The sequence below is a fragment of the Sturnira hondurensis genome, unplaced genomic scaffold (assembly GCF_014824575.4).
Source record: "Sturnira hondurensis isolate 20B ecotype Veracruz unplaced genomic scaffold, ASM1482457v3 Scaffold0022566, whole genome shotgun sequence".
NCBI lineage: Eukaryota > Metazoa > Chordata > Mammalia > Chiroptera > Phyllostomidae > Sturnira > Sturnira hondurensis.
In genome coordinates, this window is record NW_028095197.1 from 8,940,724 (window position 1) to 8,968,244 (window position 27,521).

A 27,521-nucleotide genomic window follows, 5' to 3' on the forward strand; every position below is an offset into this window, starting at 1 on the left:
ATCGAACACAAGCATCTCCCTAGGTTATTATAAACTGGTTGTCCATAGCACTTTTTGGCGGCTGCACAAGGTTCCATTCCATCAGTCCTGGCCTGCGGGACATTCAGACTGTGCCTGTCTTTCACGACTATGAGCCTTTTCTGAATGTTAGATCATAACCTTGGCGTAAATCCTAAGGACAGGAATTAGAATCAAAGGGTGTGAACAAGCTCAGGACCTTAACGCCCGTGGCAGACTGTTTTCCAAAGGGCTATGGCAGAGCTTCAGTAGGGGGACGGATGCCCGGATTCTGGAGAAAACCAGTCCCAGAGTGAGGGGAAGGGGAGATACCTGAGTCACTCAGGGGCTCTTGGCTGTGGGTGGGTGGGGCAGCCCCTGCAATCAGGATGTGCCCAGGGCTGGTGCTCTGTGAGCAGGTTCACACTACAGCCAAGCCAGGAAATGCAGCAGCCTTGGACGCACACAGGCCCGTGCAGCTGTACAACTAGATAGGAGCGTTGGGTTCCCCCAGCCCAATAGGAGCCGCTCTGCAGACTGGTTTTGTGTTCCTTTCCAAGAGAGTTCCTTCTGCAATCTGAAGTCTTGGCTTCAGTGAACTAGAGCATTACCAACCAGACCAAGACAGAGTCAGACAACGAGATTATCTGGGCTGTCTAGGGAGACTGGAACTGAGACCCAGGATTTCCCCTTGGCCTGGCCTCCCTTCCCTTCAGGACGCTCACCATTTCTGAGGGCTCGGCTGTACCAGAAGAAAAGTCAGCCCAACCAGAGTGTCAAATGCAGCCCTGTGGTTTACCCGACGGGCAGGTACCAGTGCACAGACCCCCTTTACCAAAGTCGAGTGGCCGTCTCTGAGCAAGGCCACTGGCTCCTCACCTGCCAGAGCTGGGATGGTGACCCGGTTCCACTCCCACGGCTGGTCATACTCGTCAGCGGGCCTGTCGTCGTCCTGGGGCAGCTTGCTCTCCCGCAGCCGGGGGCTGACTGCACTCTCTGAGTCCGAGTCGACACTTTGGCCCTCAGGTTCGTAAGGGGTGTCATATAACTGGATGCCTTTGTGCTGGGACCGGACGCTTTCCTGCCTCTGAAATTCTGCAGGCAGAAAAGGGAAGCAGAGGTATAAGAGAATTGAAACCTACATTTCCTCGCCCGGGATCTGCCAGGTGACACCCACAGGAGTTTAGAGCCACCAGCCAAGGAGGTAAGGACTGCACAGAACAGACCTCTCTCTGCATCCACTGTGCCTCCCACCCCGGAAGGCAGCACCGCTGCGCCCACGGGGCCAGGCCTCCTCATGAGACCTCAGGCTCTAGGACCTGAGGACAGAAACAGAAGGTCACTGCAGCCTCGGGGGCAGGGCCTCCAGGTACCCATGGGGTCCAGGGGTGCTTGGGCACCAGCCCTGAGCAGACAGGGCTCCTCACCTTACCAACAAGTGGAGACTTCCCCACCACAGTCTCTCTCCACCCTTGCAACTTTTCCTCAGGTTTTCACCCAGCTTGCACACTCGTTTTATATAGACCCAAGGAGCCTCCCTGGGCACCTGGAGTCACCGTTTTTCTCCCCCTTTTAAAGAGACTCCTTCCCAGTGTTGCTGCCTCCCCCAGAGCCTGCTTGTCTTCTAAGACTCTGAGCACATCTGAGCGATGCGAGAGCAGATGTCCAGTTCCATTTCTGACTGAGGAAGGAAAGCTCTGCATTTCCCGGCTCAGATGCCAAGGCCCGACTCCAGAGGGCGGAGGGGTGACTTCTGTTTCAGCTGCTGCTCATTCCGGGAGGCCCAAGGTGGCTAACAGAAGAGTGCAGGGAAGCTACAATCAGGGGCTTCTGAGTCAAATGGACACATGACCTGCTTTGACTGTAAACACCCTCTGTGTGCAGGCCCCACCTGGGGACACAGGGAAGGCAGGGTTCACTGTGGAGGCTGCTCTCAGGAAGCCCACTGTTTCCGCAAGGGCTGCAACAACCTAAATTGTCATAACACTGTACAGCGAAGGGGCTCAGTGCGGGGCCTGTGAGCGATGACACGGGAGGCGAGAGAGACCGCATCTGAGCGGACAGCTCTGACAAGCAGGAACAGCAGAGGACAGGATTCCCTGTGGAAGGACCAGGCAAGCCAGGGCACTTGGGCTGGTGAGAATACGCTCACTACCTGCTTTTCTGTTTTGCTGTGGTAAGCCATACAACATTTGCCGTTTTCAGTGTACAATGCAGTGGTACTAAGTATGTTCAACAATCACCACCACCCCTCTCCAGGATGCTGTCACCTTCCCAAACTGAAGCTCTGCGCCCATCAAACAATTCCCCATTTCCCCATCTCCCAGCCCTTGGCAACCACCATGCTATTTCTGTCTCTATAGATTTGATACTGTAGAGGCCTCAATATAAGGGGGACCTTATATTTGTCCTTCCGTGGCTGGCTTATTTCACGTGGCATAATGTTTTGGAGGTCCTTCCACGTCGTAGCATGTGTCAGAATTCCATTTCTATATAAGGCTGAATACCCCACTGCGTGTCTGTTCACTGCCCACTTTCGCTGGAGTACTGGGTCCAAGGAGGCGAGAGAGTGGAGGGAGGCTGTCCCCGAAGAGGCAAGGGTGCGACTGTGCCGTTCAACAGCTGTTTGAACTGGAGGCAACTCTCCAAGTCAGAGTTCCAGTGGCATAAGGACATGGTCAAGTCACGTGCGCCTTAAAGGGCAGCTGACAAAACACTGGAGTGACAACAGGCGTTCCAAGCTGTTAGGCTGCACGTCCTGATCCAAGGCCAGCTCACGGGGAGGGCACCCCCCCACCCTGCCCCACAGCGCACAGGCCGCCCCCCGGGACAACAGAGGCCGACCGAGGCTGTGCCGGTGGTCCTCAGTGCGGGCTTTAAAGAACACTATGGGAGCATGTCCCAAACTGCATTCAGTCACATAATGACTTCGTGAGTCTGCCAATTTTTGAGTACCACTGGGGTTATTAATTTCCATATTCATTTATTCATTTTAGAGAAAAAATATCGCTTAAAAAGCACATTTCCTACCATCCTCCCATAAGCCCGTATCTAAACAGTTAATCAACATAAAGAGAAGGAAGGAGGACTAAACCAACTAGGGAGGCACCGCTGCCCACGAGGAGGCTGGCCCACGGCTTGTTCTCCCTCAGCTGAAGCGATGAGCAGACACTGGAGAAGTTGGGCATGAAGGCACCAAGCAGACTTTCTTTGACAAATACCAACTTTCTCTTTAAAAAAAAAAAATGTTTTATTTATTTATCTTTAGAGGGGAAGGGAAGGAGAGAGGAAGAGAAACATCAATGTATGGTTGCTTCTCATGCATCCCCGGCTGGGAACTCGCCCCTGCTGGGAACTGGCCTGTAACCCAGGCATGTGCCCTGACTGGGAATCAAACTGCGATCGTCTGGTTCGCAGGCCCGCGCTCAATCCACTGAGCTACACCAGCCAGGGCCACCAACTTTCTCTTTTTACAAAGAGAATGAAAAAGGAAAAAAAACCTTCTCACAATGTGGTTCTCAGGCCACCTGAAATCCTTCTCCTCTGAGGCGCCCCATCTTTGGCAAAGCATGCCTGGCTGGGTCCCACGAGTAACCTGGAGTCATGTATAAGTTTGGGGGATGAGCCTCCCCTTTTCATGGGGGAGGCGGAGGAAAAGAGAAGAGCCAGAAAAGGAAGTGCTGGGTACCCTGAAGAGAAAACCAACTGCAAAGTACATAGCCAACTCTGCAAATCATTACATCTACCACACTACCTATCTGACCTGCTTTGGAAGGTCACTGTCATCCATATTGCTGCCTCCCTGATTCTAAGGACAGCCATTCCCCCTCCTTTGGAGAACTCTGAGGGCTGAGGACACGGGGACGGCAGTTGAGAGGCACCGACCTGGGGAAACCGCTTTACCCCTCACCCTGCTTCACGAACAGGACCGGCAACCACTTCGGCGAGCGCCGTACTCCACAGTGTACACGGCATTTTGCATGCGAATCACCATTTAACCGTGGGCACCACAAAGCAATTCACAGACGCACCTCTGGGGGCCCCCAATCACCAGGAGCACCCTCACTGTCTCAGAGCCCGGCTGCAAACAGCTAGTCAATGAATCTGGGTGGGATAAATAAATGAGTGGCAGCTGACAGCCTGGTTTACCCCCAATTCCAATTAATTTATGAAAGTCCCTGACAGCCATGATAAAGTACCTGGAACGACATGCTAAGTGCGTGTAGTTTGGCATTATGCAATATTCAGAAGAGATGGATACTCCGTATAAATACCAGCTGAAAAGGGAAACACGTGCCAGCGAACAGATTAGCTATTAAATCAGAGGGCCTCGTGCGTGCACCTCTCCCAGGATTTATTGTTCCCACAGCATCTGCGCCTTCCAGAGCTGGGTTAGTAATGGCATGCGGTTAGGCCGGGGGATGTTATAATGGTAATCATTGAAACAAGCTTTCCCTGCATTACATGGTGAATTCAAGTTTTCATTAAGGCCCCAACAAAAGGAACAGTTACGTAAATTACGGCATGCTAACTGAATGGAATATTAAGCAGCCATTAAAATGATAAATCTGAAGATTGTGTAGCTCCATGGAAAAGCGTGCATGAAATTATGCTAAGTTAAAGAGTAAAATACAAGACCACTTGTGTGCTGAGAGCACACTGAGTAATACAGGCTTTCCAAACAAGTGCTGGACAAGGGGAACAATGCCCCGAGGGGGATTCCACTCCTTGCTCAGAAGCTGCGGCGCCCTTGCCCGTAACCTCTGAACACTGGTGACAGCGGCCTTGTGAGGACGGACACGTGTGAACGTGGGCAGGGCTGAGAACCTGACACGGCAAAGTAAACAGCACTGTGTACAGAGGAAGGGATGACTGCGTGATTATTGCTGAAAGTTGTTCTACATAAAGAATAAAAATGCTAGTAAAGAAAAATGTAATTAAAACAGCACATAAAAAGTAAATACAGTTTCAAGCAGGTTGGGCTTACAGGAGCTGCATATGTTTTGGAGGCAGCTGCCTTTCCCTGAGAGAAGGCCCATTTGGGGAGCATCTTCTCCCCGCCACCACCACCACCACCCCCCCCCACCCCCCCGCCCCGGAGAGGTTGGCCTGGAGCCGAGTCAGGGGCCAGTTTACCAGGCGTCACTGTCTCCTGCCCGGTGACCAGGCTCGGCCCCCTCGTTCCCCAGAGAGATCTGTGACGATCCAGAGGCTGATCTGATAGGGGAGCTGGTAATCATGTGATTTAAGTCACAAGTTATCTGGGCATCGCCATCCATAAACTCATTGAAAACGACCTTTATATTGGGTGGCAGGCTGTGATTTTATGCCTCTTGGGCAGGGAGCAGAAACATTAAATTGACAGGGTGAGGATTCTCTTGACCTCTAGAGTAGAAAGGTTTTTAAGTGGAACTACATAGAGAGAAAGAACGAGAGAAAGAGAGAGAGAGAACTTCCTTTAGAATTAGACGGCGTTAGAACTGGAAAAAGCCCAGGGAGCATTCACCAAGGGCTTGGAGCCAGGAAGGTGAGGCAGGTGCACTGACAAGGGACTGCGGCCCTGGGCCCAGGGATCCCCTGAGCGAGGGGCCTAGGACAGAGCTCAGTGCAAACCAGGAGCCTCCTGAGTGGGCCCGACAAAGGTTTAGAGTTCCCCAAGCCCACAAGCAACAAGCTGTATGTTAGAATGTACTGGGACGTGGACCTAAGCCACACCGCCTAGACTGGAACAAAGAAGGCATAGGTCACTGTCACTGGCTAAATACCTGACCTCGAAGTTCTTCGTATCAGAAGCAACTGGGGCATAGCTGGGGACATCCTGCTGGAAACTGGTGGAATCCCCACTGCCCTCTCCCTGGCTTTCTACAGAATCAGCCCTCCCTGATCAGACACCCAGGACACCTGGAGAGCATCAGCAGGGTGACGCACCCTCCCCCAGGGCTCTGCTCCACACCTTAAAAGCCCTTCGCCCCTTTCCCTTGGGACTGTCTGTTCAGACCCAGCCTGCCTGATCCTGATGGAATAAAAGTGTCCCGCCTGGAATAAAAGACCTTAGTCGGACTTTTCTGGCTCCGGGCCCCTCCTTAGCCACCTGGGCTACCCAGCACTACTTGCTGCGTTTCACGCCAGCATTCACTCAGCTCTGTGCCCTGGCAACACTGCCTTTTAAACGCTTTTTTCCCTTTGTCTGCCAGGAAGCTCACAGTTAATTCTGATACTTACCTTCAATAACTATGTTAGCTTACATTGCGTAGATTCACTCGCCCTTCCTTCTATATAGATTTTTGATCACTACTATTATAGCCTCAATACACACATTTCTTTTCATTATGGAAAGCCTCAAATCTGTCTTTTGAAAGCAGATGAATACAAAAGTAAATGGAAAAGTGCATTAACACACTTTATGGTAAATACTTTTACTAGGAAGGAAACTGAAAGAAAAGAAACCCCTTTTTAACCCTTCAGGAACGGAGAAAGGGGGGCAGGGTTGGCTTCCTTCTCTGGCAGTCTCAGGCCGAGGAAGGCAGCGCTGGTCTCGCGGGTGCTGTGCCGTCCTTGCCCCCCAGCCAGGCCTCTCTACTCACGGCGCAGCTGCGGGGCTGCACGGAGACGGATTAGAGGCAGTGCTGGCCTTCGGAAAGCTCTGCACACAGAGACGGCGAAGTTTTGGGGGGAACTTGAAGAATGTAGGCGGGGTCTTGGCACAGAAAGTGTGTTTGACGGAGGCACAGGGGACGGAGGCATGGGGTGTACACGGGGAAGGAGGGCTGGGCCCAGGGGAAGGGGAAACTGGAGGCAGGTGAAGTGAGTTCTGAATGGTCCCGAATGACACACGACGGCACCTGCAGGAGTGTCTAAGGAGAGGTGCCCCAGAACCCCTGGGCAGGGCGGAGCCAGGCAGGGAGAGGCTGGCGCAGACGTGTAGGAACCCAGCTGGAAATGACAGACGCGGGCCTGCAGGCCCCTCACCTCTCATTTTCCCAGCTGGGCTTGCCTGGGAATCCACACCAGCTCACAAATCACAGGGCGGCAGAGCTCAAGAGGGACATGTGGCCCACGGAGGCCAGGCCCTGCCACCACCTCTCAGCCTAAGGGACCTCTCCTCGGCCAGGGCGGGAGTGGTCTAGACTCAGACACACCCACACTGACCCAGTCTGGCTTGCACCGGCCACCTGGCAGGAGGGAAAGTCCGGGGGCCAGGTGTGCAACAGGTTCAGTGGCACAGTGTGAAGGCTGAAAACCCCGAGCCTGCCCAGCTGCTTGGGCCTGAACCCTGGCTCCAGCGGGGGCCCCGGGCCAAGTTGCCCCAGTTTCCTCATCGCTGGAGGTGGGGACCACAGTATCCACCATGGAGGATTTTATCAATTACTCACATGCGCCCAGGGTTTAGGACAGTGCTGGTACACCGAGAGCACTCCAGGAATGTTGTCACCATCCCAGTCACCCCGCCCTGGGGCTTTCCTGGGACACCATCCCAAGACCCCTCCTCCTCCGAGACTGCCTCTCGTCCCCCAGAGCCAAGAAGGCCTGCTCACTGCAGTCGGGCAGGCCAGCCCTGCACTGGAAATGGAAGGGTTTCCACACCAGCCTCCGAACTCCGTGTCTGGGTCCACAACTCCCACGTTAGCTGCTGCTTTGGCAATCTCACGCCTCCATGTGGGAGCCCTGCTCCGGGTCAACTCTTGTGCAAAACACAAAACACACAGGGGAGGCCGCAGGGGCCAGGGATCTAACCACCACAGACAGGCAAACTGAGGCCTGAGGAAGGGAAGAAAGTGGCAGGGACGAGGCCCCAGGCCCACTAACTCTAAGACAAGGGCTCTTCTTCCTGCCTCTCCTGAGTGCTTCCTCACACCTTTTTAATCAGACCACCTTCTTCTCTTTAGTCTTCTGGAGGCAGGGGCATCTATTTCGGGCAGATCGGTGGTGTAAAAAGGCACACCCAGCACTGCAGGCTGAGTGAGGGGCTCCACGGGAGTGGCGGACGGCTGTTTCTCCTCAGACACGCAGCCGAATTCCTGCCAAGTTCCAGGGCACCGCATCAAAGAGAAGACAGGGGACCCATCTAAACTTAAAAATCTGCTGGAGGAAAACCCTCCTAACGAGGGTGCTTCAGCAGATGCCTGGACAGGTGTTCCTCAGAGGCCAAGGTGGCGGCATGGGGCAGCAGGTGTCCCCCTGGGTGGACACTGCAGGCCAGCAAGGGCAGGGCAGGGCGGCTGGGAATCCGCGCCTGCAGACAAACCCAGCACAAGCAGGAGGCCCTGCCTCTCCTCCTCTATGTAGTCTGTTTTCGGGAGCTGTCTAGAAGCCAGGAGGCTGATTAATTGGAGTTCTCTTACCATCTCTTTTTCAGGTGTGCACAGAAAACACCCAGGAAACAGGGGGGGGCTCTGCGGAAGCAGGGGGTGTGGAGCGAGGACACTGGTTTCCCCCAAAGGGGCAGAGCAGGCCTGGCGCTGGCAGGCGGAACCTGTACTGCTGCCTGTACTGCTGCCGTGTTACCCTCAGTCCAAAGGTGAGGGAGAGGCCAGGGTCAAAGTCAGGGAGCCTGGTGTGCTCCCTTCCCTTGGTCATCGGTACAGGGACAGGTACCTTGAGCCTCCCTGTTCTGTGGCACCAGTGAGGAGACAAGCACACACACACCTCTGATGACACCAAATGTTTTCCTCAGGGTTTAAAAGGCCACGCAGGCCTCCGTGCAGAGCTCTCAGGCACCCTCCGCGATGATAGCCGAGTCCTCTGGCCCTGCCTGTCACTCTGCACTCCTCCAGTGACAGCTTTCCTACACTGCCATCTCCCGCAGGGACTCACTGAGGCGAACTGGCTGCTCCCGGGCCCAAGGAAGTGCATACGTGAGTGAGTCTCCATTTACAGCAGCAACTTCCTCACAAGACAGCTTTCCAATGGATTCCCTGCCAACTGCAAGATCCTAATTCACAGGCCAGTGGGGGAGCCTGCCTGCTTTTCTTTCTCAAATATCCACTGAGCCCTTACTGTATGCCAGAGTCTGCTGGGCATGATGAGGTCTCATTTCCCAGGCCAAATACTGAGCACCCCTATGGTGTTAGACGAGGCTCCCATCCCTGCAAAGACCTCTTGGTTTAGCAGGAGAATTGGGACCCCAATATCTACAAGCACCAGGTTAATGATAACTCCAAGTTACTGAACACCTGCTGCTGCCAGGAGCCATCCTGAGCACTGGCCGTATAGCCTTCCTCATCCCCCTGACCCAGAGAGGCAAGTACTACTGTGTTTTACAACGTAAAACTGGGGCTCAGGCAGGTTCAAAGGCTCAGTGGAGTTCACCCAGTTCTGACGGGCCCTAAGCACCCTATGGTATACAGACTGTGGAGGCCGCATGGAGGCCCAAAGCAAATGCAGCCCTGCAGCCCTTGGGAGTTTGAAAAACTTCAGGGAGGAGGTGGCGTTTCAGGGAATCTCAGGTCCCAGTGCAAGGAGGCCTGGCAAAGGTCAGGGAAGCCTAGGGACCTGCCTGGTGTCACAGGCAGTGCATGGCCAGCCCAGGGTGGAACACGGTCAAGGAAAGGAGGACAACTCAGACAGGGGAAGGCAAGGGCATCAGGAGAGGGGAGCAACCATGGCCAGACAAACACAAATAGAGTCACAGACAGAGGGAAGCTGGAGGGATTTGCAGGTGAAACCAAACAGTCTGAGCTGCTGCGGGCCCAGTGCTCGGGAGGAGAGAGCACGAGAAGCAGCTACAAAGGACAACCAGACCTGGGCCGTGGAGGGCCTGGGTGCGGGGAGGGACGCCACAGGCTCAACAGGGATGCAAACTGGAAGAGGTACACCAGGAGCCTTACTCAGGTTTGCATTTTCACACCCACAACAAGCCTTTTTAGAAGCTGGCAGGAAACACCGGGATGTAGCAATCAGCTACTGGTGACCTGAAGGTCCAACACTGCAAACAATTAGGGCTCCGCCCTTCCATGAAGTGGACAGAGGGGGCCCAGGCTCCAGAAAGAAAGCACGCTTCCAACAGTCCCAAATGTGGAAACAAGTATTTCTACCAGGATGAGGAAGAGGGGTCAGAATGGCACTGACATCCTCAGGTCAACCCTGAGAGGGACAGGTGCCCCCAGCCCCCGTGCTGCAGACGGGGGCCAGGCCCAGCAGAAACTGCCTGGGGCCTTGGCAAACAATCTAGACAGGAGCCCAGGCTGGTTCATCTGGGTACTGATGGCTGTACTTTTAAGGGTGGCCAGCTGCCCTACTGGTGCAATCTTCTGGTCTGTGGGCATGATGATGCCTCAGCTTCCAGACAGGCCTCAAGCCGCATTCTAGTATGATAAAGCCACAGGGGACAGGCTTTCATGCCAGACACCATGCCTGCCTGTTCTCACGGACCCTCACAGAAGGACCTTTGGAGAAGCCATGGCCACACCCAAGGCCCTGCCCCACCTGCAGCTCAGACAAGCTGAGTGGTTTGCCAAGGTCTTGAAGGCTCAACTCTCAGTGATACTCTCTAAGAACTACTGCGTGCCAAGTGCGTGCTGTGCTGGGGTCTGCGCTAAGTGCCCTGCATCGGTCCTTCATGGAATCCTCACAACACCTCTCTGAGGGGCACTGTTGACCCTGCCACTGTAAAGCGGTCAGACCGCAAGCCAGTGATGGAGGCATCCTGGCTCGAAGTCCCATGCAACCTAACTTCCTAACCCTGCAGCCGTCTATAGCACCTTTCCAATCCCGGTCGGTGCTCCCTCTACTCCTCTAGGTCCAGAATAACACCAGCACGTTCAGGTCAGCAAGAGGAGCAAGCGCTCCCTCTGGTTACCAGGCTGCTCATTAAGCAGACAGGGGTCATCCAAGGCCCATCTGACTAGGACCACACACAGGTCCCTACAGAAATCATCAAGCAGCCTGGGAGGAAAGCCAAGGATGTGATCACGAGGAAGAGAGTTGCCCGTCATGGGGGAATTCAAGCACATTCTGGAACTTTAGAGGGGCACCCAACACATGCTGCTGTCCTAGCCTAGCTGGCGCCAAGCAAGTGATTGCAAACTGGCATTGGGGGCAGGGTGCCAACCCCTCAGGGCAAAGCCAGAGCCTCTTCTGGGCATAACCTCTCCCCCACCTGAGGGGAGTTACCCCTTGCCGCATGGCAGGTTTGAGGCCGAACTGGTCAAACCCACCTGGCCCCAGCTGGCGGTGGCTGTTGTGCTCAGGAGGTCACTGCCTCTCGCTGAAGGGTGTTGCTGGCATTGTGCCTGGTGCCCAGCACAGCTGCCCAGCCGGAAGCAACTTGCTGAGCTCTGGCAGGCTCTCTGCCCCAGCCTTCGCCTGCCTTGCTTTGGAACTGCTTCAAGAGAGAGGAACTCATGGCCCTGGAGACTTGGATACCCTCAGCCTTCTGGATGATGGTGACGAGGCTGCCGGCCTGGGACCAGCCTGGCCCTGGGCTCACCAGTTGTGTGACCCTGGACAGCCGCCTGATCCATGGAGCTAAGAGTCCTTGAGGGTGAGGCAGGAAGGGGTGGAGCAGACAGTCTCAGAGGCCTTTCTGGCTCCAAAGTCCCTCAGCCTGATTCTTTGAATACTGGATGTTCACACATGCTTCTTGGTCCAGTGTTGCAGTTCCGCCATGTGAAGAAGGGGACATATGTGACAGCACTCATTACCAGTGATGTGGGGTCCCTGACCTCTGCATCCCAACAACCTTCCAGCAAACTCCCCCATGTTCAACCTTGACATGCAGGGAGAACCCTACTCCAATACACAGTTGTCCTTTTCTGCCTCTGACTAATTTTGTCAACTTGACTAAGCCCAGATATTTGGTAAAAAAATATTCTGGGTGTTTCTATGAGGGTGTTTTTGAATGGCATTAACATTTAAATCAGAACACTGAGTAAAGCAGATTGCTCTCCCTAATGTGGTGGGCCTTGTCCAATCAGTCGAAAGCCCCAATACAACAAGAATTCTCCTTGTCTGAAAGCATTTGAATTCAGACACTGGTTTCCCCCACCTCCCCCTTTGGACTCAAAGGGGAACACTGTCTCTTCTGGGAACTGGAACCCGCTAACCTTCAAACTATGCCTTCAGCTCTCTTGGTTCTCAGGCCTACAGACCCAGATAGGAACACAAAACCACGGGCTCTCCTGGGTTTCCAGCTTGCTAACGCACCCTGCAGATCTTAGGACTTGCCAGCCTCCAAACTTGTGTGAGCCAATTCCTTATCCTCATAAACCCCTCTGTTTGTCTCTGTTTCTCAGGAGAAGTCTGTCTAATACACACCTCTATAAAAAGAGTTTCCCACATGCCTAGCACATGGTCCTAGGTCAGACTGCCTGTACATTCCCCTTTCTAGAAACAGTTCCCGTAAAGACAAGACGGCACCAGCACACAGAGCTGGGTCTATAAACCTCTTTATCCCCATGCGGAGGAAATCTCCTACATTTCCTGGCCCGAAAAAACAGGGACTTGGCTGAGAGGCCTGACAATAGCAGAGCCGATACAAGATCAGGATCTTGGCCGGGGAGGGGAGGGGAGGGGAGGGGAGGGGCCCCTACCTGCTGAATGATAACCGGCCTAAGGCCCAGCCACAGTAAAAAAGACCAACAACAAGACCCCCTCACTCCACATGGCACTGCCTGGCCCACAAGGCCTTTTGCATCATTTGGCACTAAGAACCATGGACTACAGTCGGATCCTGGTAGGTGGGGCAGCTTCCCCGTGTCATAGGGCAAATGGGAAGCCCAGAATAGAAGGGACTTGCCAAGTCACAGAGCAAGATATCAGCACGATTCCTACCCTATTGGTCTGTCCAACTTATTATCACATCTCATATTTTTTGGTGTCACATCACAAAGTGCCGATTATGGGTTTTTTTGGTTTTGTTTGAAAGACAAGTAGGGAAGGTGTGTGGGAGGGGCTACGCATAGAATTAGGAACCTGAAAGCGACCACTGCTCACAGCTACTCTCAAGCAGCCTTTTCCTGTCAATAGCAATCACCGATTACACCATCCACACAACCATCTCAAGAATTACTTGGAAGGAAACATCTGGATAATGAGTGCTTTCATGCTGGGAAACACAAGAACAGCCCCTCCTCGGGGCCCTAAAAGGTGTCCTGAAGAGACTCCACACTGTGTGAAAGGTTTCATCAATGCCTGGAACACGCGAGCAGACGCGCCTGGAGATTCTGAGGGGAGACAGCCATCTTATTTCTGGTGGCCTCTCCCAGCTGGCTCCTCTCCAGGGTGCCCAGCCTGAAATGCCGCTGCCCCAGAGCTCCGAGCCTGGGTTTCTGTGTGGCATGGGACACCAGGTACTGAACCCCACGGCACGCTAGAGGCGGTGCAGCCGCTCAAGGATGCAGCCGACACCGTCATTAGCACTTCCCCTTGAGAAGCTTGGGAGGGGTTCTGGCATTTCTTATCACCCCCACCCCTCAACGTTAGTGGTGAGAGTTCCTCAGCCCGGGGACCCCAAGACTCTCTACCAAGATTCTAGACATCCACACAACACTCTGTCCTCCCCACCCCGCCCCAGCTGCCGAGGGCGAGTTCAAGTGTAGCCCGTCTTGACACAGCCCCCGCAATTCCAAGCACTGAACACGGCTCCACAGATGCTCTGTAAATATGGGCTGAGAGAACAACAACAAACACAATCTCCTGCAAATTTAGCACAGAAAAAGGTATTTTTAAAATGTGTGCCTCCTTAGGAAGGAAACTGTGTTCACAGACTGGTGGAAGGAATACAAACTGGAGACGGCTTTTCAGAGAGAACACTGATGCATCTAACAAAAATTAAATACCCCATGGCCAGAAGTTCTACTCCTGAAAACTGAATCTAGAGAAATACCCTGACCCACACAGAGCGCTGTCACCCCCACATTTATTTAAATGCACAGGGATGCCTGCCACAGAACGCCGACAAGAGAAACTGGGAACAAGCTGGAAGTCTACGAGGAGGGGAATGACTGCATAGACTGTGCAACAGTCACATGGAATCATTCAAAGAACTCCTGACCTCAGACAAGATCCGTGATTCGAAACAGTGCTTAGTAGGATAGCAGTTATGTAGAAAACAGTGTTTGTAATATGTAGAGATGTGTGTTTTTGTAAGCAAATGGGAAAGAAGGCTAAATAGATATAACAAGTTATTAACAATCAAGCTTGTCTCTGGAGAGAGATTTCACTCTCTATTTCCTATACACTTATAGGTTGAGCTTTCTTACCCAGAGCACACATTTTTTAAAGAATTTTTAAAGGACGTTTCATGTGCAGACATGGCACATGAAACCATCTTCTTTGTTATTATTATTATTCGTGACGACACTTACCAAGTGTCTACTCTGAATCAGGCACTGTGCGGGGAGTTGTATATTAACCCCAGGGCAAATGAGGAAACTGAGGCTAGGACAGGGAGAGTAGATAACTGAGGTCATAGGCTGGAGCTGGGGTCCACCAGGCTCCCTGTGGCCTTTGGGGCTCCCTGTGACCTTTGGGACACCCCGCGGCTGTGGGACCCCCCCATCTGCTAGTTAACATTCCACTGGAATGGGCTTCGGATCAACAGCTTCTGCTCTCGCACCTGTGTCTTCACAATTTCCGTTTCTTGTCACGCTGACATATTTGCAGTTTAGGAAATAGTGTTCAGAAGGAATTACGTTTGGGTTTTTGACTCTAAGATGACTATTTTAATTATAACATGGTCCCAAACCCTGGTCATCATGGAGGTACCTGATTTATAAAGACACAGTGAAGAACTGTAGTTACGGACTAAACCACACACAGTGAAAGCTTCCCCAAGGCACACAGCTACGCAGGCCCGGTTAGTTCTGGGAACCTGCAAAGGGTCCTCGCTCTCACGAGGGCTTGAAACCCTCTTCCAGGTCACAAGACAAGGCAATTCCCATCAACCGATGTTGATCAGCCTCAGGTGGTTGATGCAGCAGGCCACCCCCTGGGCCGGGGGAGCTGGGGGATGAATCGGGTTGGGATCTCCAAGTCCGCTCCAGGAGAGGCTGCCTCCTGAAAGGCGGCTTCTTGCTGAGGGGATCAGAAGGGATTACAAGCCGCACAAGTTCTCACCCTTCGGACTGACACAGAATTTCAGGCTCTACCAATGGGAGATGTGCTTCAGGGAGTGGACTAAAAAGTCCTGACTCTGGAAATCCACGCGGCCAGAAGGAGTGAGGGAGGAAGGAGGTCCAGATACCAACTGGCTTCACCAGTTCATTCTCACACTTGCTCGAACACTAGGCGCCCATGTTGCTGGTTTATGGGGAAACGTTGGTCATTGGAACCTGGCCCCTGGCCTAGAGAAGCCCACAGCCTAAAACACAGTCTTCTCTGGGGCAATTGAGTGAAGTGTGTCTTCTGCTCAAGTACCTCCAGGCTAAGAGGCTCACGCTTTAATGGCCAGGCAATGGGGAGCCATCAAAGGCTGCTGAGGAGGCCAAGGGGTGAGCAGGGGCCCCAGATCTGCCCACTTTCCCCCGTGCTCGGGCTGGGCTGGGCTAGTCAGGTCCCCCAGGTTTGTTTCCCCAAACTTTAGACTGGATTCTTACTGCCACCTGCCTGCACATGGGACGGTGTAAATGAACTAAATGACAGCGCACTGTAATCAACTCCAAGTCCTAGGGCAAGTGTATCTGCGGGATGCCTGTGAGCCGGAATCAAATGCTATGGGTGCCAGAGCTGGAAACAGAGTACATGAGTAAGCACTGATAGGCACAAACACGGATGTGTACACACACATGCAGAATCACACATGCATGCAACAGGCCTTCTAGCAGCCCGATGAATGCCCGAGCCCCTTGGAGCCCCTGCCCCACCTGGTCAGCAGGTTTTCTGTGTACAGGTGGGTGGGCAGGGGGTGCAGGAGGCGGAAGCATTCTCATCAGTAGTGTACATGTGAATGTCTCAGCCAGGAGTCAGGGGCATGAAGGTTGAGAAACAGGAGAAGAGACTAACAAAATGACAATTAGCAGATACTCAAGGCCTGCTGAAGACCCTTCTTCCTTTTGCCTCAAACAAGGTGCGGCTTAGCAGCTGCCTTTTGCATTAAGTCTTATGACCCAGTGAATGAGAACTGGGGGAGGGGAGGGTGGAAAGGAAACCCATTTGAGTGTGTATAAAGTTAGAAGAAAAAGGAAATCACAGGAAGAAAAACGAACCAGGCTAAAAATAAGGCAGCTCCAACATTTTGCTGGACAGAAAATAGAACCCCAGCTAAGCAGGGAAACCAGAGTGGTGCAAAACAGCAAATGTGAAGTTCCCACCTAAAAATAACCGAAGTATGAATGTGGACTCACTGTTGAGAAATAGGGAATTTCTGATATGAGCCCGATATTTCAGTCTTCCTTAGTAGGGGAGGGGCTGCCCACAGTCTGGAACTGAAAGTTGTCTTCCAACTATGAAGCTGGCAATACGGGACAGGGGTCAACCCCGACAGGGTTCTCATCTGTCAGTTCTGCGACCTACGGAAAACTCAGGAGATGTGATGGTTCATCTAAAGCTGAGACCCAGGGGCGGGGGTGATGGTGTGAGGGCAGCACACCCCCCGCAGGCCTCTCCTCACTGTGTCCACCCGTGCACAGTGACCAAACGTTAGGCGGCCGACTGACCTCCGTTGCTAGTTTATTTGCTGAATCACCCTGTTTTTGTGTTGTTTCTTAACTTTCACACTGTATAATCACAAGTGTCTGTAACCCAGTAGCACGGGAGAGTAGAAAGGGTCCGGGAGATCTGGATTTAACACTCGGTCACTCCTGAGATGGGTGACCCTGGTGACTCTCCAGCTCCTCAATAGACAAATGATGTCACTAGACCTCAATGAGTAACAAATGAAGAGCCCTGTGCATGTGACTAATTTTGTCTTCTCCGACTCAAATATGTTTCAGACGTTGCTCATCCTGGAATACCTGCAAACATTACTCAAATGATTAACCTCTATCTTCCCTTGAAAACGGAGGGCTTCAATCCCAGGTACAGGAGAGGCTGGCAGCTGTAAGCCACAGTGTGCGCAATGGGGAACGGACTCAGGAGACGGGGTCCAGCCCCGGCCCTGGCACTGACCAGCTTGGGCTCTGTGGGGAGTGACTTGTCACAGCTGAGCCTCGGTGTCCTCTGCTGTAGAGTGGGGAGAAAACTGCTACCAACTTCACAGGGCCATTATAAAAATACAACCAGACGGAGGGTATAAAGGAGCCTTGTAAAGCACCAAACTCTATGCAGATGTTATTGATTAGGGCGGTGAACAGGCACGTGCACACAGATAGAGACACAACCCGATTACTCCTCGCTGACATCTGGACCAAACGACTTGTCATTCAATCAGTTCGTGTCCAGGAGACACATTTTATTTTTATTTCATGATATCAGTCGTGTACAGTGCTTCCCACTGAGTCCAAACAAACAGAATTGACTTCTGGTTCGTTATTCCATAGTTTGCGACATTTACCCCCCAAAAGAAGGTCCCTGCCACGTGTGACAAGGTTCTGAGACGGCAGGATCTGACTCCGGGGCTCAGAAACATGACATTTTTGTGTGACACCTACTGGAAAACAGTTCAGAATCATCTGGGAAAAGGAATGCCTTGACGTTATACACCGCTCCCCCCCCCCCCCAATAACTGGAACCGCAGCTCTCTTCCTGAGCGTTTCATTAAGTTTATCATCTGCTCACGTTTGGCATACTTTTCCACTCGCTGGGAACCTACAAAAACTGATGTGGTATGACAGCTGAGTCGGTGCTGCCAGACAAGCTTCCTCGCTTGAAAACGAGGAGGGGGTGGAGAGAGCCGGGAAGAAGAAGGGGGGTGGCGGCAGCTGTCATGTTACAGCTGCCACCACACAGGCTCGCACTTCAGATTTCACTCACGTCCCCCTGACGGAGGCACCAGCCACAGGCCACATGACTGAGGGCTCCCTGCTCATCATGGGGAGACAAAGAGGCCGAGACTCCCTGAGGACGTCCTACGCTTCTGAGGAATCTCTCTCAGCTCCCCTCTGGTGCAAGCTTTCCTCTGGTCTTTAAACCTGTTGGCCTCTGGGCCTGGTATGTCCACCACCAGCCTGCCAGTGACCTCGAGAAGGCCCTGCCCTTCCGCATCTCACTGCCAACTCAGAGGGGCTGGTCACCGAGTCCTTCAGCAGCCCCCGACCACTGGCTGCCAGTCTGTAAAGCTGTCCCTCTGCGGGTGGTGATCACAGCAGACTCCACGCCTGAGGACAGGACCTCTGGGGTCCTGCTGAGCACCTGTCACCAAAGTCCATTAAAATCTCATCCATCCACCACTCGGAGGATGCCTCCCTCTGCTTCGGTTGCTTTCCTCACTGACAATCGATGTTCATTAACAGTGGGAGTAATATTGTGGGGGGTGGGGGCAAGGGCAAAAGAGAGAAGAGGGGTGCTCAAAATGAGGAGAACAAACTGGAAGTATGGACGAAACTCACCAGCACCTGCAGGGACCCTTGTTATACACCCAAAGGGAGCTGGCTAATCCTCCTTATTCTTACCTGCTCCATGGGGGAGGTCATGGTCATTAGGACCCTCGGTTACATGTCCTCCCTCATATCTGCCAGAAGGAATGGCTTAAGATCAATTACTCCAAGAGCCAAATCATCATCGTAGGCAGATGTCTTTCAACGTCCAATTGGCTCACATCCAACAATTCTACACAATAGGTCAAATTATTCTGTTTCCTGGGGGTTTAATTGGCAACTAATTCCTCTTACAGAGTTTCCCAGGAAGCTCCCGCTGGTTAAAAATGAGGTGTGCTGGGGTGCTTTGTGGCGATTTCTCTATGCTGCGGACAACCGGAAATGGCTGTTTTGAAAAATGCGCGAGCTGCAGCCGCTCTGGGCGCCCACCGAGTCGGCTGTGGTTTGCCGGCAAGAGCAGAGGCAAGGCGGTCTTCTGTCCATAGGCTTGATAGATGGTCTCAATTTTCAAGAGGACCTGAAGCCCACCTCTGCCCTCACGACCTCCGAGCTCAGCTTCGGCTCCCAGTGGAAGCCTGCTCAGGATGGAGAAGCAGCGTGGCCAGCCCTGGGTGGGGGCCACTGACCCAGGTCCCTCGGCCTGGGCGTGTGCAGGGTCTGTGATTTCCTGCTTAGGTACCCAGACTGCATAGGCCTGCTTGAAGGACTTAAATAGCATAGCAGTTCTTTAAAAATATTTGGGAGGTCAACTAACTCAGGCAAGAGCCTGAAACCCTCATCTCTACCACACCAGATGGCTCCCCATCAGAGCCACAAATGGCAATGCTGCCGCCTGTGCCCAGCCCGGGCCGAGATCAGGGTTTGCTCCCCACCCCGCAGTGAGGACCTTCCCCTCCAACACCCGAAGGCTTGTGAAGGCCTGGCTTAGACCTCACCTCCCTGAGGTGCTGTCCCTAACCTGCCCTAGGGAGGCGTCTTGTCCCTTTGCCACCCACTCTTGCACTGATTATCTGTCCCACTTATATGTCAATTAATCGCCAAGGCTGCCTGATGCTTCTTCTAGTACTGGCTCTTCAACTGCCTTGTGATTCTGTCCTTGACTTCTTATCGTGGGCTAATCTTCCAACTTGACCGAGGTTTTTGAGAGCAGAGGCTCTTATGGAATCAATCTGCGTGCCCAAGAGGCCCAGTGCCTGTCTGGTACCAGCAGGCTCTCATTGAGCTAGCTCAATGATTTGTTTCAGGGAAAAGACACGCTGATGGGTAAGAAGTGGGTAGGGAACAAGTTATGGTTCAGTGACTCTGAACAGGCCTCTGGGTAAAGCCCAAGCCCCTGCCAGGGGCACAGAAAGCGCTCCTCGAACTGGCTCGCACACCTCGCCACGCACCCTCCACTAACTTCAGGGCTGCACTCCTCACTCCCAGGAGATGGCACCGGCTGCTTCTCCCCTGCGAGGTTCCCTCCCCTCTCTGCCTCACAAGTGCCACCTCTGAATTTCCTCGGGGCCCAGCTCAACACGTGCAAAAGCACTGGTGGGTTCACAGGACCACCACACCGGTCACCTCCTCCGAGGCTACTTATCTTTCAAGACGTGGGACAGGCTTCAACTCCTGGGCGGCCGTTTCTGCCTCCTCTTCCCTTGGAACCCAAGTGACCACACCATCTTCGTGCGACCTCCACCCCATGAAGTAAAGTCCGAGACACATCGATGCCTGACCTGGGTCCACAAAATGACTGCTGGATAGACAGACTCTATCCTAGGGTAATGCTACCCTCCCCCAAATCGTCTTGCCTTTGTAGCTGACCCCCTCATGCCCCGCAGCCCCTCAGCCCACGTGGGGAGTCCTGTGCCTCTCACACCACAAAGGGAGATCGAGATTGCAGCATCAGTGCTCCGTTACCGCAAGCCAGATGGTCAGTCTGTCCAGGGTAGGCAGGAGCTTTTTGCTGTGCAACAAGGACAACAGGGCCTTGGGGACATCAGCTCATGGCAGGAGACCCTGAAATGAGGGTGGGGGCAAACACATGGTGTTCCTTCCAGGCTCACGGTAACCACTGAGTGAACCGCAGACAGACAGCAGGCAGGACAGCCATGTGTCAGGCGTGCACTGCCTTTCGCTATGGTGGAGCTTCTTTCCTCGTAAAGTGACAGGCTGCTAACCTGCCTTCTTGTAAAAAAAACAAGACGGGGATTTATGGCATTCCTGTTGCTCTGAGACCTCAGAGTTATAATTCCAAGGCACAGGGACCAGTAGCTGGCAGCTCAGAGGGAGGAGGGAGGGAAGCTCAAGGGCCAGGGTCACACCAGACACTTACCCGCTGCCCTAGGCTTCCTGGCCACAAATGGCACCACAAGCCACAAATTTCCCAGAACTAAGTGCAGATGCCCCCTAGACTCACAGCACCTCCCCGCAGAGTGAGACAAACTGGTCTCTGCATTGCCTGTTTTCAACATTGGGAGAGCACGTGCTCCCAGCCTCAAAATCAGCCACTCAGGCCCTGCCCGGGATGCTGAAGAAGACAGAAGCTTGCTGAGGACTCAAAGCAAGTATAAGGGGGGGGGGGGGGCGGGGGAGTATTAAGCGAGACCTGTGGGATCAAGGAGTCTGGGGAAGGCTTCCTGGAGGAGGTGACAGAGAACTGACGCAGGAGAGAGCAGTGAGGTGTTGGAAGCCCGGCACCCTCTGAGAGGGATGCAGGAGGAGGTGTGGCTCGAGGAAGGCTTGGGAAGTCTGGACTTGAGCAGGGGAGTAACCAGGCTGGGCACTGGCAAAGTCATCCAGTGACAGTGAGAGAGAGGGGTCTGGGAAGAGAGAGCGGGGGGCTGGCATGTGAGCCCTCCCCAGGTCCTTGTGCTCCCCTGTGAGGGTGAAGGGCAGAGTGCAGTGAATACAAGGCACCAGGAGCTCAAATGGCTGCTCTTCTTTGCTCAGAGGAGGCACGTGCAAAATGACAGCACTTCAAAATACATGAAAAACATTTTCCTAAAAGTAGGTACAGTGAAATTACGCTCCATTTGGAAGCAGGCTGTGCAGAGACATCCCCCAGGGAGTCTAGCGTGGCTTCAGCTCACAAACAGATCTCCAGGGTGCTGTGCAGAAGCTGCAGACTGTGCGGAGGTCTGTCTGATCACAACTGGTGACAAGTGGACAGAGGCTTTTTGTTTGTGGGAAACCGTGTCCCTGAGCCTAGTGGGACCTGTGTGCTCCCAATGGGCCTTACTGGTACTACTGCCACTGTCGGAGTAGGTGCGCACTGAAGTCACATCAGGATCAGGCTGCAGCCCTGACTTTAGAGACTGGGAAACTGAGGCCCCGAGGAGCAGTGCTTTGCCCAAGTTCGCACCAGGGATCAGTGAAGATGGGTTGAGCTGCTGAGTCCTCTGGCTCACGATTCTTCCCCCTACCCACACCACACCCTCCATCCCAGCCCTGTTGTTCAGCCATTCAAAGGTTTACGAGAGCCTCACTGTTAAGATCACAGCTCTGTGAAGCTAAGGAGAGGAACATGCAAGGCTGGGCCCTCACGCTGTCCATTCCGGGCAGGGTGTCAGGGTTCTGCTCCTCTCGGCAGCCCCATATGCTCAGGACACACATGGGGAAGGTCAAGGAGACACCAGGACGGATGTCCACCCTGCTGCAATGGAGGCAGAAAGAGAATGGGGCAAGAAGTCAGGGGGATAATGCTGCTGGCAGACCAGACCAGAGTGTCAGGAATTGAAGGAAGCTCGATGCTAACCCAGGGTCTGTTATACCGTGGGACCACCCATCCCAGAGTCATGGAGCCAGGTATTAAAAAGCAGACTCTAGGGCTCCAGTTAGAGTCTGTAATGGGCAGGGCCTAGGAACCTACATTCTCACATCACCCACCCACCTCACCCTCACTTCCCCTGGCTGGGTGAGGGGTCACTCGGCCCGCTTGAAGAGCAGTCTTGGGGACAGAGAGCACAGGCAGGCAGGCCACTGAGCCTCCACAGGCCCTGCACTGCGGGCTGGTTCACTCGGCAATGCAGGGCTAACGTGTATAGTTCATCTGGGGACTCTCGTGTGATTTACCTTCCCAAGTCTCCAGGACTGCCCTCAGCGCTGCCTAAAAGTTACAATTCACTCTAGCCCTCGAAAGCCTGGGGCTGAGCGGCTGGCTTTACTTGCCACGCGTGAGCCCCAGAGTGAGTTGGGGACTGAAGGAGCTCATAAAATCACCTCGAAGACTGCCCTCCCAGCGCAGAAGCACAGCTCATGTGGCCTCTCGTCCTGGTTTCCTGTGTGACTTCAGGCAAGTCTCCTAACCTCTCTGACCTTCATTCATCTTCCCACCTACATAACTGGGGTATTTACCACTCTGGAGTGTGGAAGGTCTCAGTATGTCAACACAAACACAAGCGCTGTTACATGGTATTTTGCTCTGGGGCGGGGGTGAGCTGGGAGATCAGTAAAAGGTTTGCTCTTCCAGTTTCAGCGATCAGGACGTACACGGGCACTATTTTTCATCAACAGGCAAGAAAGCACTTGCATGACTGATACCCGGCTCATCTATTTCTCCTGGAAAAGAAGCCAGGGTCCTTAGTAGGCATCTCTGAATGGCCCTTTCATAATTTTGAAATCTCAAGTGTGTGTTTATGTCAGTACTTTATAAAGGGAGACGGAACCACCCTTGTCAGGAGAGGAGATAATTGTCGAGCCGTCTCCCCGGCAGAGGCACTGTGTGTAATTAAAGATGATAATTATAGCTCCACGGCTAGTGTCAAACCCGGGGCTCTTTCCAGACATGAAAGATTGCGCCTTTCTCGCCCCATGTGCAAAACCACACAAGGCCCTTTGTGAACGGGAAGAGCTGGGCAGCTCCATCCTGTAGTTAAGGGCAGCGTCTGTGGGCCAAGCCCTTGGGACGGCTTGATCTGTGTACTTTATCCAGGAGTCAATCAGACACTCCCGAGCTAGGTCCTTTTCAATCCTGCCTCTCTGCAGGATGAGACCAGGTGCCAGGGACACCGGGGTGATGGGCGTCCCCAAAGAGCAGGAAGGAGGGTGAGATTGGTTCCCCTGGAAGCCACGCACTCACAGGCACACAGGGCTCTCCTCACCAGAGTCCACCATGGAGCCGGAACACTGACTTGAACACTGAGCTGCCCACCCACACTCACCCCCGGGGCCTCTGCGGATAGAGGTCCCCCTGCAGCCTCCCTGCTCTGGAGAGCAGGGGCTCCTGTGCTGTCTGTATCCCCAGGGACTTGGCTCAAGCCACAGGCTTTGGGCCATGGATGGAAGGGGCAAGAGACAGGGACTGATGTAGCGCAGCAAAATGAGCACTGACTTGGAGTCTTGAGACCTGAGGGCTGGCCCAGCACTTCTGGCTGGGAGACCCTGGGCAGGCTGCCTCCAATTCTCTCATTTTCACTTTCTTGGTCTTAACACCGAGAATAACGGGGCTTGTTCTGAGGACAAAATGAGATAATGTCTACGAAAGTCCTTTGTAGTCAGTAAAAGGAGAGGTCAATATCAGCTGTTATGGTAACCCCACGCGTATAACTGAAAGCCAACGTCCTGGGAAAAAAAATCGACGAAGGCCAACTAATCTGACAATATTAATTAGAAATTTCCATAGACCCAGAGATTTCCTGAAACAAAGATATTTTCCTCGCAGACTCTTAAGCCCCAGAGAGGGAAAAGACACCGCTCGCTGCAGACAGGGCCCTGGGGGCCGAGCCGTGGACGCCATAGGTAGGGTTCCCGGAGGAGAAGGAGGTGGGGGCGGGGGGGGGGGGAGGCCTTCTTCATTCTCTCCCAGGACTGGACAGAGGTGACAACTCCCACGGGTGCCAGCCACTACAAACCCTAGGGATGCACGCGCTAGGGAGGGAAGATGGGTCCTCTCCAGGTAATGAGCTCCCCAGAAACAAGGGAACACTGGCTGCAGGAGGCCTTGCTTGGCGACAGTCACCAAACCACATGTGCTGACCGGGAGGCACCCTGGGCCAGGACTTCCCTTGCACCACTCTAGGGGCCGTCCCCACCTTGTCCCCAGGCCTTCTGTTTCTTCACCTACAGAACAAGGGGGCAACCAGATGGCCCTCTAGTCTAGTGCTGCCCCCAAACCCCCACACTGTAAAGGAAGATTTCCAGTGAGGGGAAAGGTTTGGACATAAAGTTCAAGCTCTCCAAACAGCACCACACGCAGCTCAAACAGAAGTCAGCAGCACTGGTTCCGGATGACACCAGGGCTCAGTCTATCCGTCCATCACTGAGGCTGTGAGGCCTGGCTCTAATGCTCCAAAGGCGATTCCACCTGGGCCCCAGGCTCGGCGATGCTGCCCCTCTGTTGGGGAGCCCACCGTGCAGCCCAGGGCTGGAGCCCACAAGGCAGCGAGCGCAGAGCCTTCCGTGAGCACAAGGAGCCTTGGGAATTGTCGGTAAGTCTTGGTCCAGCTGAAAGTCAGTTTCAAGTCTCGGAAATAAATAGGCTAAGTGTATTAATTACAAACTCTTCCTCCTAATTTTGGGGTGTAAATTATGAAGATAAGGAAAACATCGCAGTTTCCTCTGAGGCCCAATGACAAGGCTCCTCTGCACCAGGCCTGGCTGAGCCAGAGGTGGGAGTGCGGGTGGGGGAGGGTGGGCGAGGCCAGGGCTCACTCTACTTCTAAGGCCCCCGCAGCAGAACCCCTGGGGTCTGTGGACCCCATCCTCTAAGCCCTCCTCCAGGTCTGCCCTTAGGGCACAGGGCTGGGTGAGGCCCCTGGATGTCTCCGCTCCCACCACCCTTCCCAGCCCAGTCACCTGGCAGAGAAATCTGCTCTAACCCACGCTCCCTGACCAGAGCAGACCAGACCCCCCAGGTACATCCTTCTAGGCCCACACTGGACATACCTGGAGGGCTGACTGCAGTTATGGGGCCACCTCCCACTACAATGGCCCTCCTGGGGGCAGGTCCAGGTGCACACCACCTCTTAGCCCGGCAGGGGCTCAACAGAGGCCAGCAAAGCTTCTTCCTCAGAAGGGAGAGAGACCTGGGGTTGGGCTGCCCCTCCTCCATCTTACCTGGCTCTACAGGGTTCCACCCCCTCCCAGAAACTAGCCCCTCCCCCCTCAAAGGCAGTTGGGCTCAGGATTAACTCTTTCCTTGGCAGAGTTGGTGGAAGCCGCTCTGAGGAGGGGAATTCAAACAAGTACAGAAAGGAGAAATAAAGCCCTAGAAAAGGCCAAGGAAAGTGAGTGTGTGGGAGGGATGCTGTCACCCACTGGTTGTTTCTAGTTCTGCTGGGTTGTGAAGTTGCTGTGGGGCTCCCCCATCTCTGTCTACTAGCCCATCTCTGTCTATTAGCCTCAGATCCATGGGCTTCCCTCAGCCTGGGGTCCCCCTACCCCAATGACCACCTGACCTGCTCCCGTGTGGCCTTGGGAACACGGCTCCCAGGACCCCAGAAATCCTCCCTGCTGGCTCCACGCAGTTGCTCGAGCCTCTACTGCTTCATCAGCAGTAAAACAGAGACTGTCCCAGGAACTGCCCTCCTGGGACTTAGGGAGGCTGAGGAGGGGAGCTCTGAAGGTCAGGACTCCTGGCAGAACGGCACCCTGAAAGGTTATTTGAAGAACTACGGAGGTTGGAGACAGAAGTAGGTCAACGAGATTGGACATGTGCAGAAGGGCTTCCAGGGAAGGTGACCCTGAGCTAGTAGGCCCGGCTGGGTTTAGGAGAGCGGGGCACAGCAAGAACAAAGGGACCAGGATGGGGGCAAGTGAGGACGAAATTGATGGGAGACAGACTCCCCCTCTATGCCACTCTGTGCCAGGACTGTGCTGGCAAATTGGGGGGATGGGAGTTGGAAAGGTCATGTGGGGTCAGGTCAGGGGTTGACCTAGCTTTAGCAAATCAGATGCTATCACTGAGTGTGGCATGATAAGGCTGATGGTTGGAGAAAGATGAGGGCTCTGGCACCAGCTAGAGTGGGGACACTAGGGAAGGTGGCAACACCAAGAACAGAGGGTGACAAGGACAATGCAGGACCCTAATCTGGCGATGGGATGCTGCAGATGGTGGTTTCCTGGAGGGTGCTATGGTTGGGGCTTGGGGACACGAGCGTATGTGCCAGTCCCTATGAGTCCTAGCAATGGAAGTGAACCTACCAAGGGACAGGGTCAGAGAGCCTTTCGTCCTCACGGAGAGTTTACTGATCACTTGCACAATGCTTCACCAAAACCAGCAAGTTCTGAGCCAACATCTCAAACACTGGCCACTGACAGTCTGAGGGCAAGGGTTTCTAGCCCTCTGGTCCTTGCCCGGCCAGGGGTGCTCAGTGCGGCAGGTGAATTACGACACAGTAGGTAAGCGCTGCATCAGCACGATCCAACTATAGCAAGAGCGACCGTGGCAGCCAGAACAGGGGGAAGAACAAGGAAGCCTAGGCCCATGGAGATGACTCTCTTCCAGTGCGTCACTTTTTAGATTGCCAGGTACAATCATAAGCCTGCATTCTGGAAGGGAGAAAGAAGAAGTGGCGTTTTATTTACTTATGCTCATACTGCCTGTTTTGGAAAAGGACCAGAGGCAGTGCACCACATCAAAACACATGCGCCAACCCAGCTGAAAGAGAGCTGAAAGGCAGGACAATGGGGGAAGCAGCGCGGGGCAGGGGCGGGGACTAGACCTCAGGCACCTGCCGAGTTACCCCATAGATGGAAAGACTTTGCATCAAAGCAAATGCCAACTTGTGGTTACCCAGTGTTTGGATCGGCCAGGCAGAGACCCTGCAAAGGGAGGGGGGCCTAGAATGGGACACAGTTCTGGTCAGCCACTGTGACTCAGCTTTCTCATCTGTAAAATGGAAACGATCCCACTGCTTTCTGCCAAAGCCTCAGGGAGATTCCCAGCATAATCTATAAAGCTACCCTTTAAACATAGCTCTCTGTCATCGGTGTAAACTCCCAGAAAGTCAGCCTGAGACCTTGTTAGAGGAGGGTACTAATTAATTAGACAAATAACAGAGTATGGGGCAACTGGCTGAATCTCCTTCCATAGGAGGAGCAGGAACTTCAGCCGAGGTCTGCACGGACAGTCTCGTAAACCGGCTCCTCTCCCCAGATCCCCCCAGTGGGGCTCCCAGGGCACTGGAG

General features: G+C 53.8%; 1 protein-coding gene across 3 annotated transcripts in view; it reads right to left on the reverse strand.

The window, feature by feature from the left end:
• SHB (SH2 domain containing adaptor protein B) overlaps positions 1-27,521 on the reverse strand; it is a 126,827-nt gene that overhangs the window by 46,921 nt on the left and 52,385 nt on the right. For 2 of the 3 annotated variants that reach the window (XM_037036196.1, XM_037036197.1), the window contains one exon: positions 877-1,092. The exons of the other annotated variant lie outside the window; for it this stretch is intronic. In XM_037036196.1, coding sequence (XP_036892091.1) covers positions 877-1,092 — 216 coding nt within the window. The remainder of the gene's footprint in view (positions 1-876; positions 1,093-27,521) is intronic. 3 annotated transcript variants of the gene reach the window in all.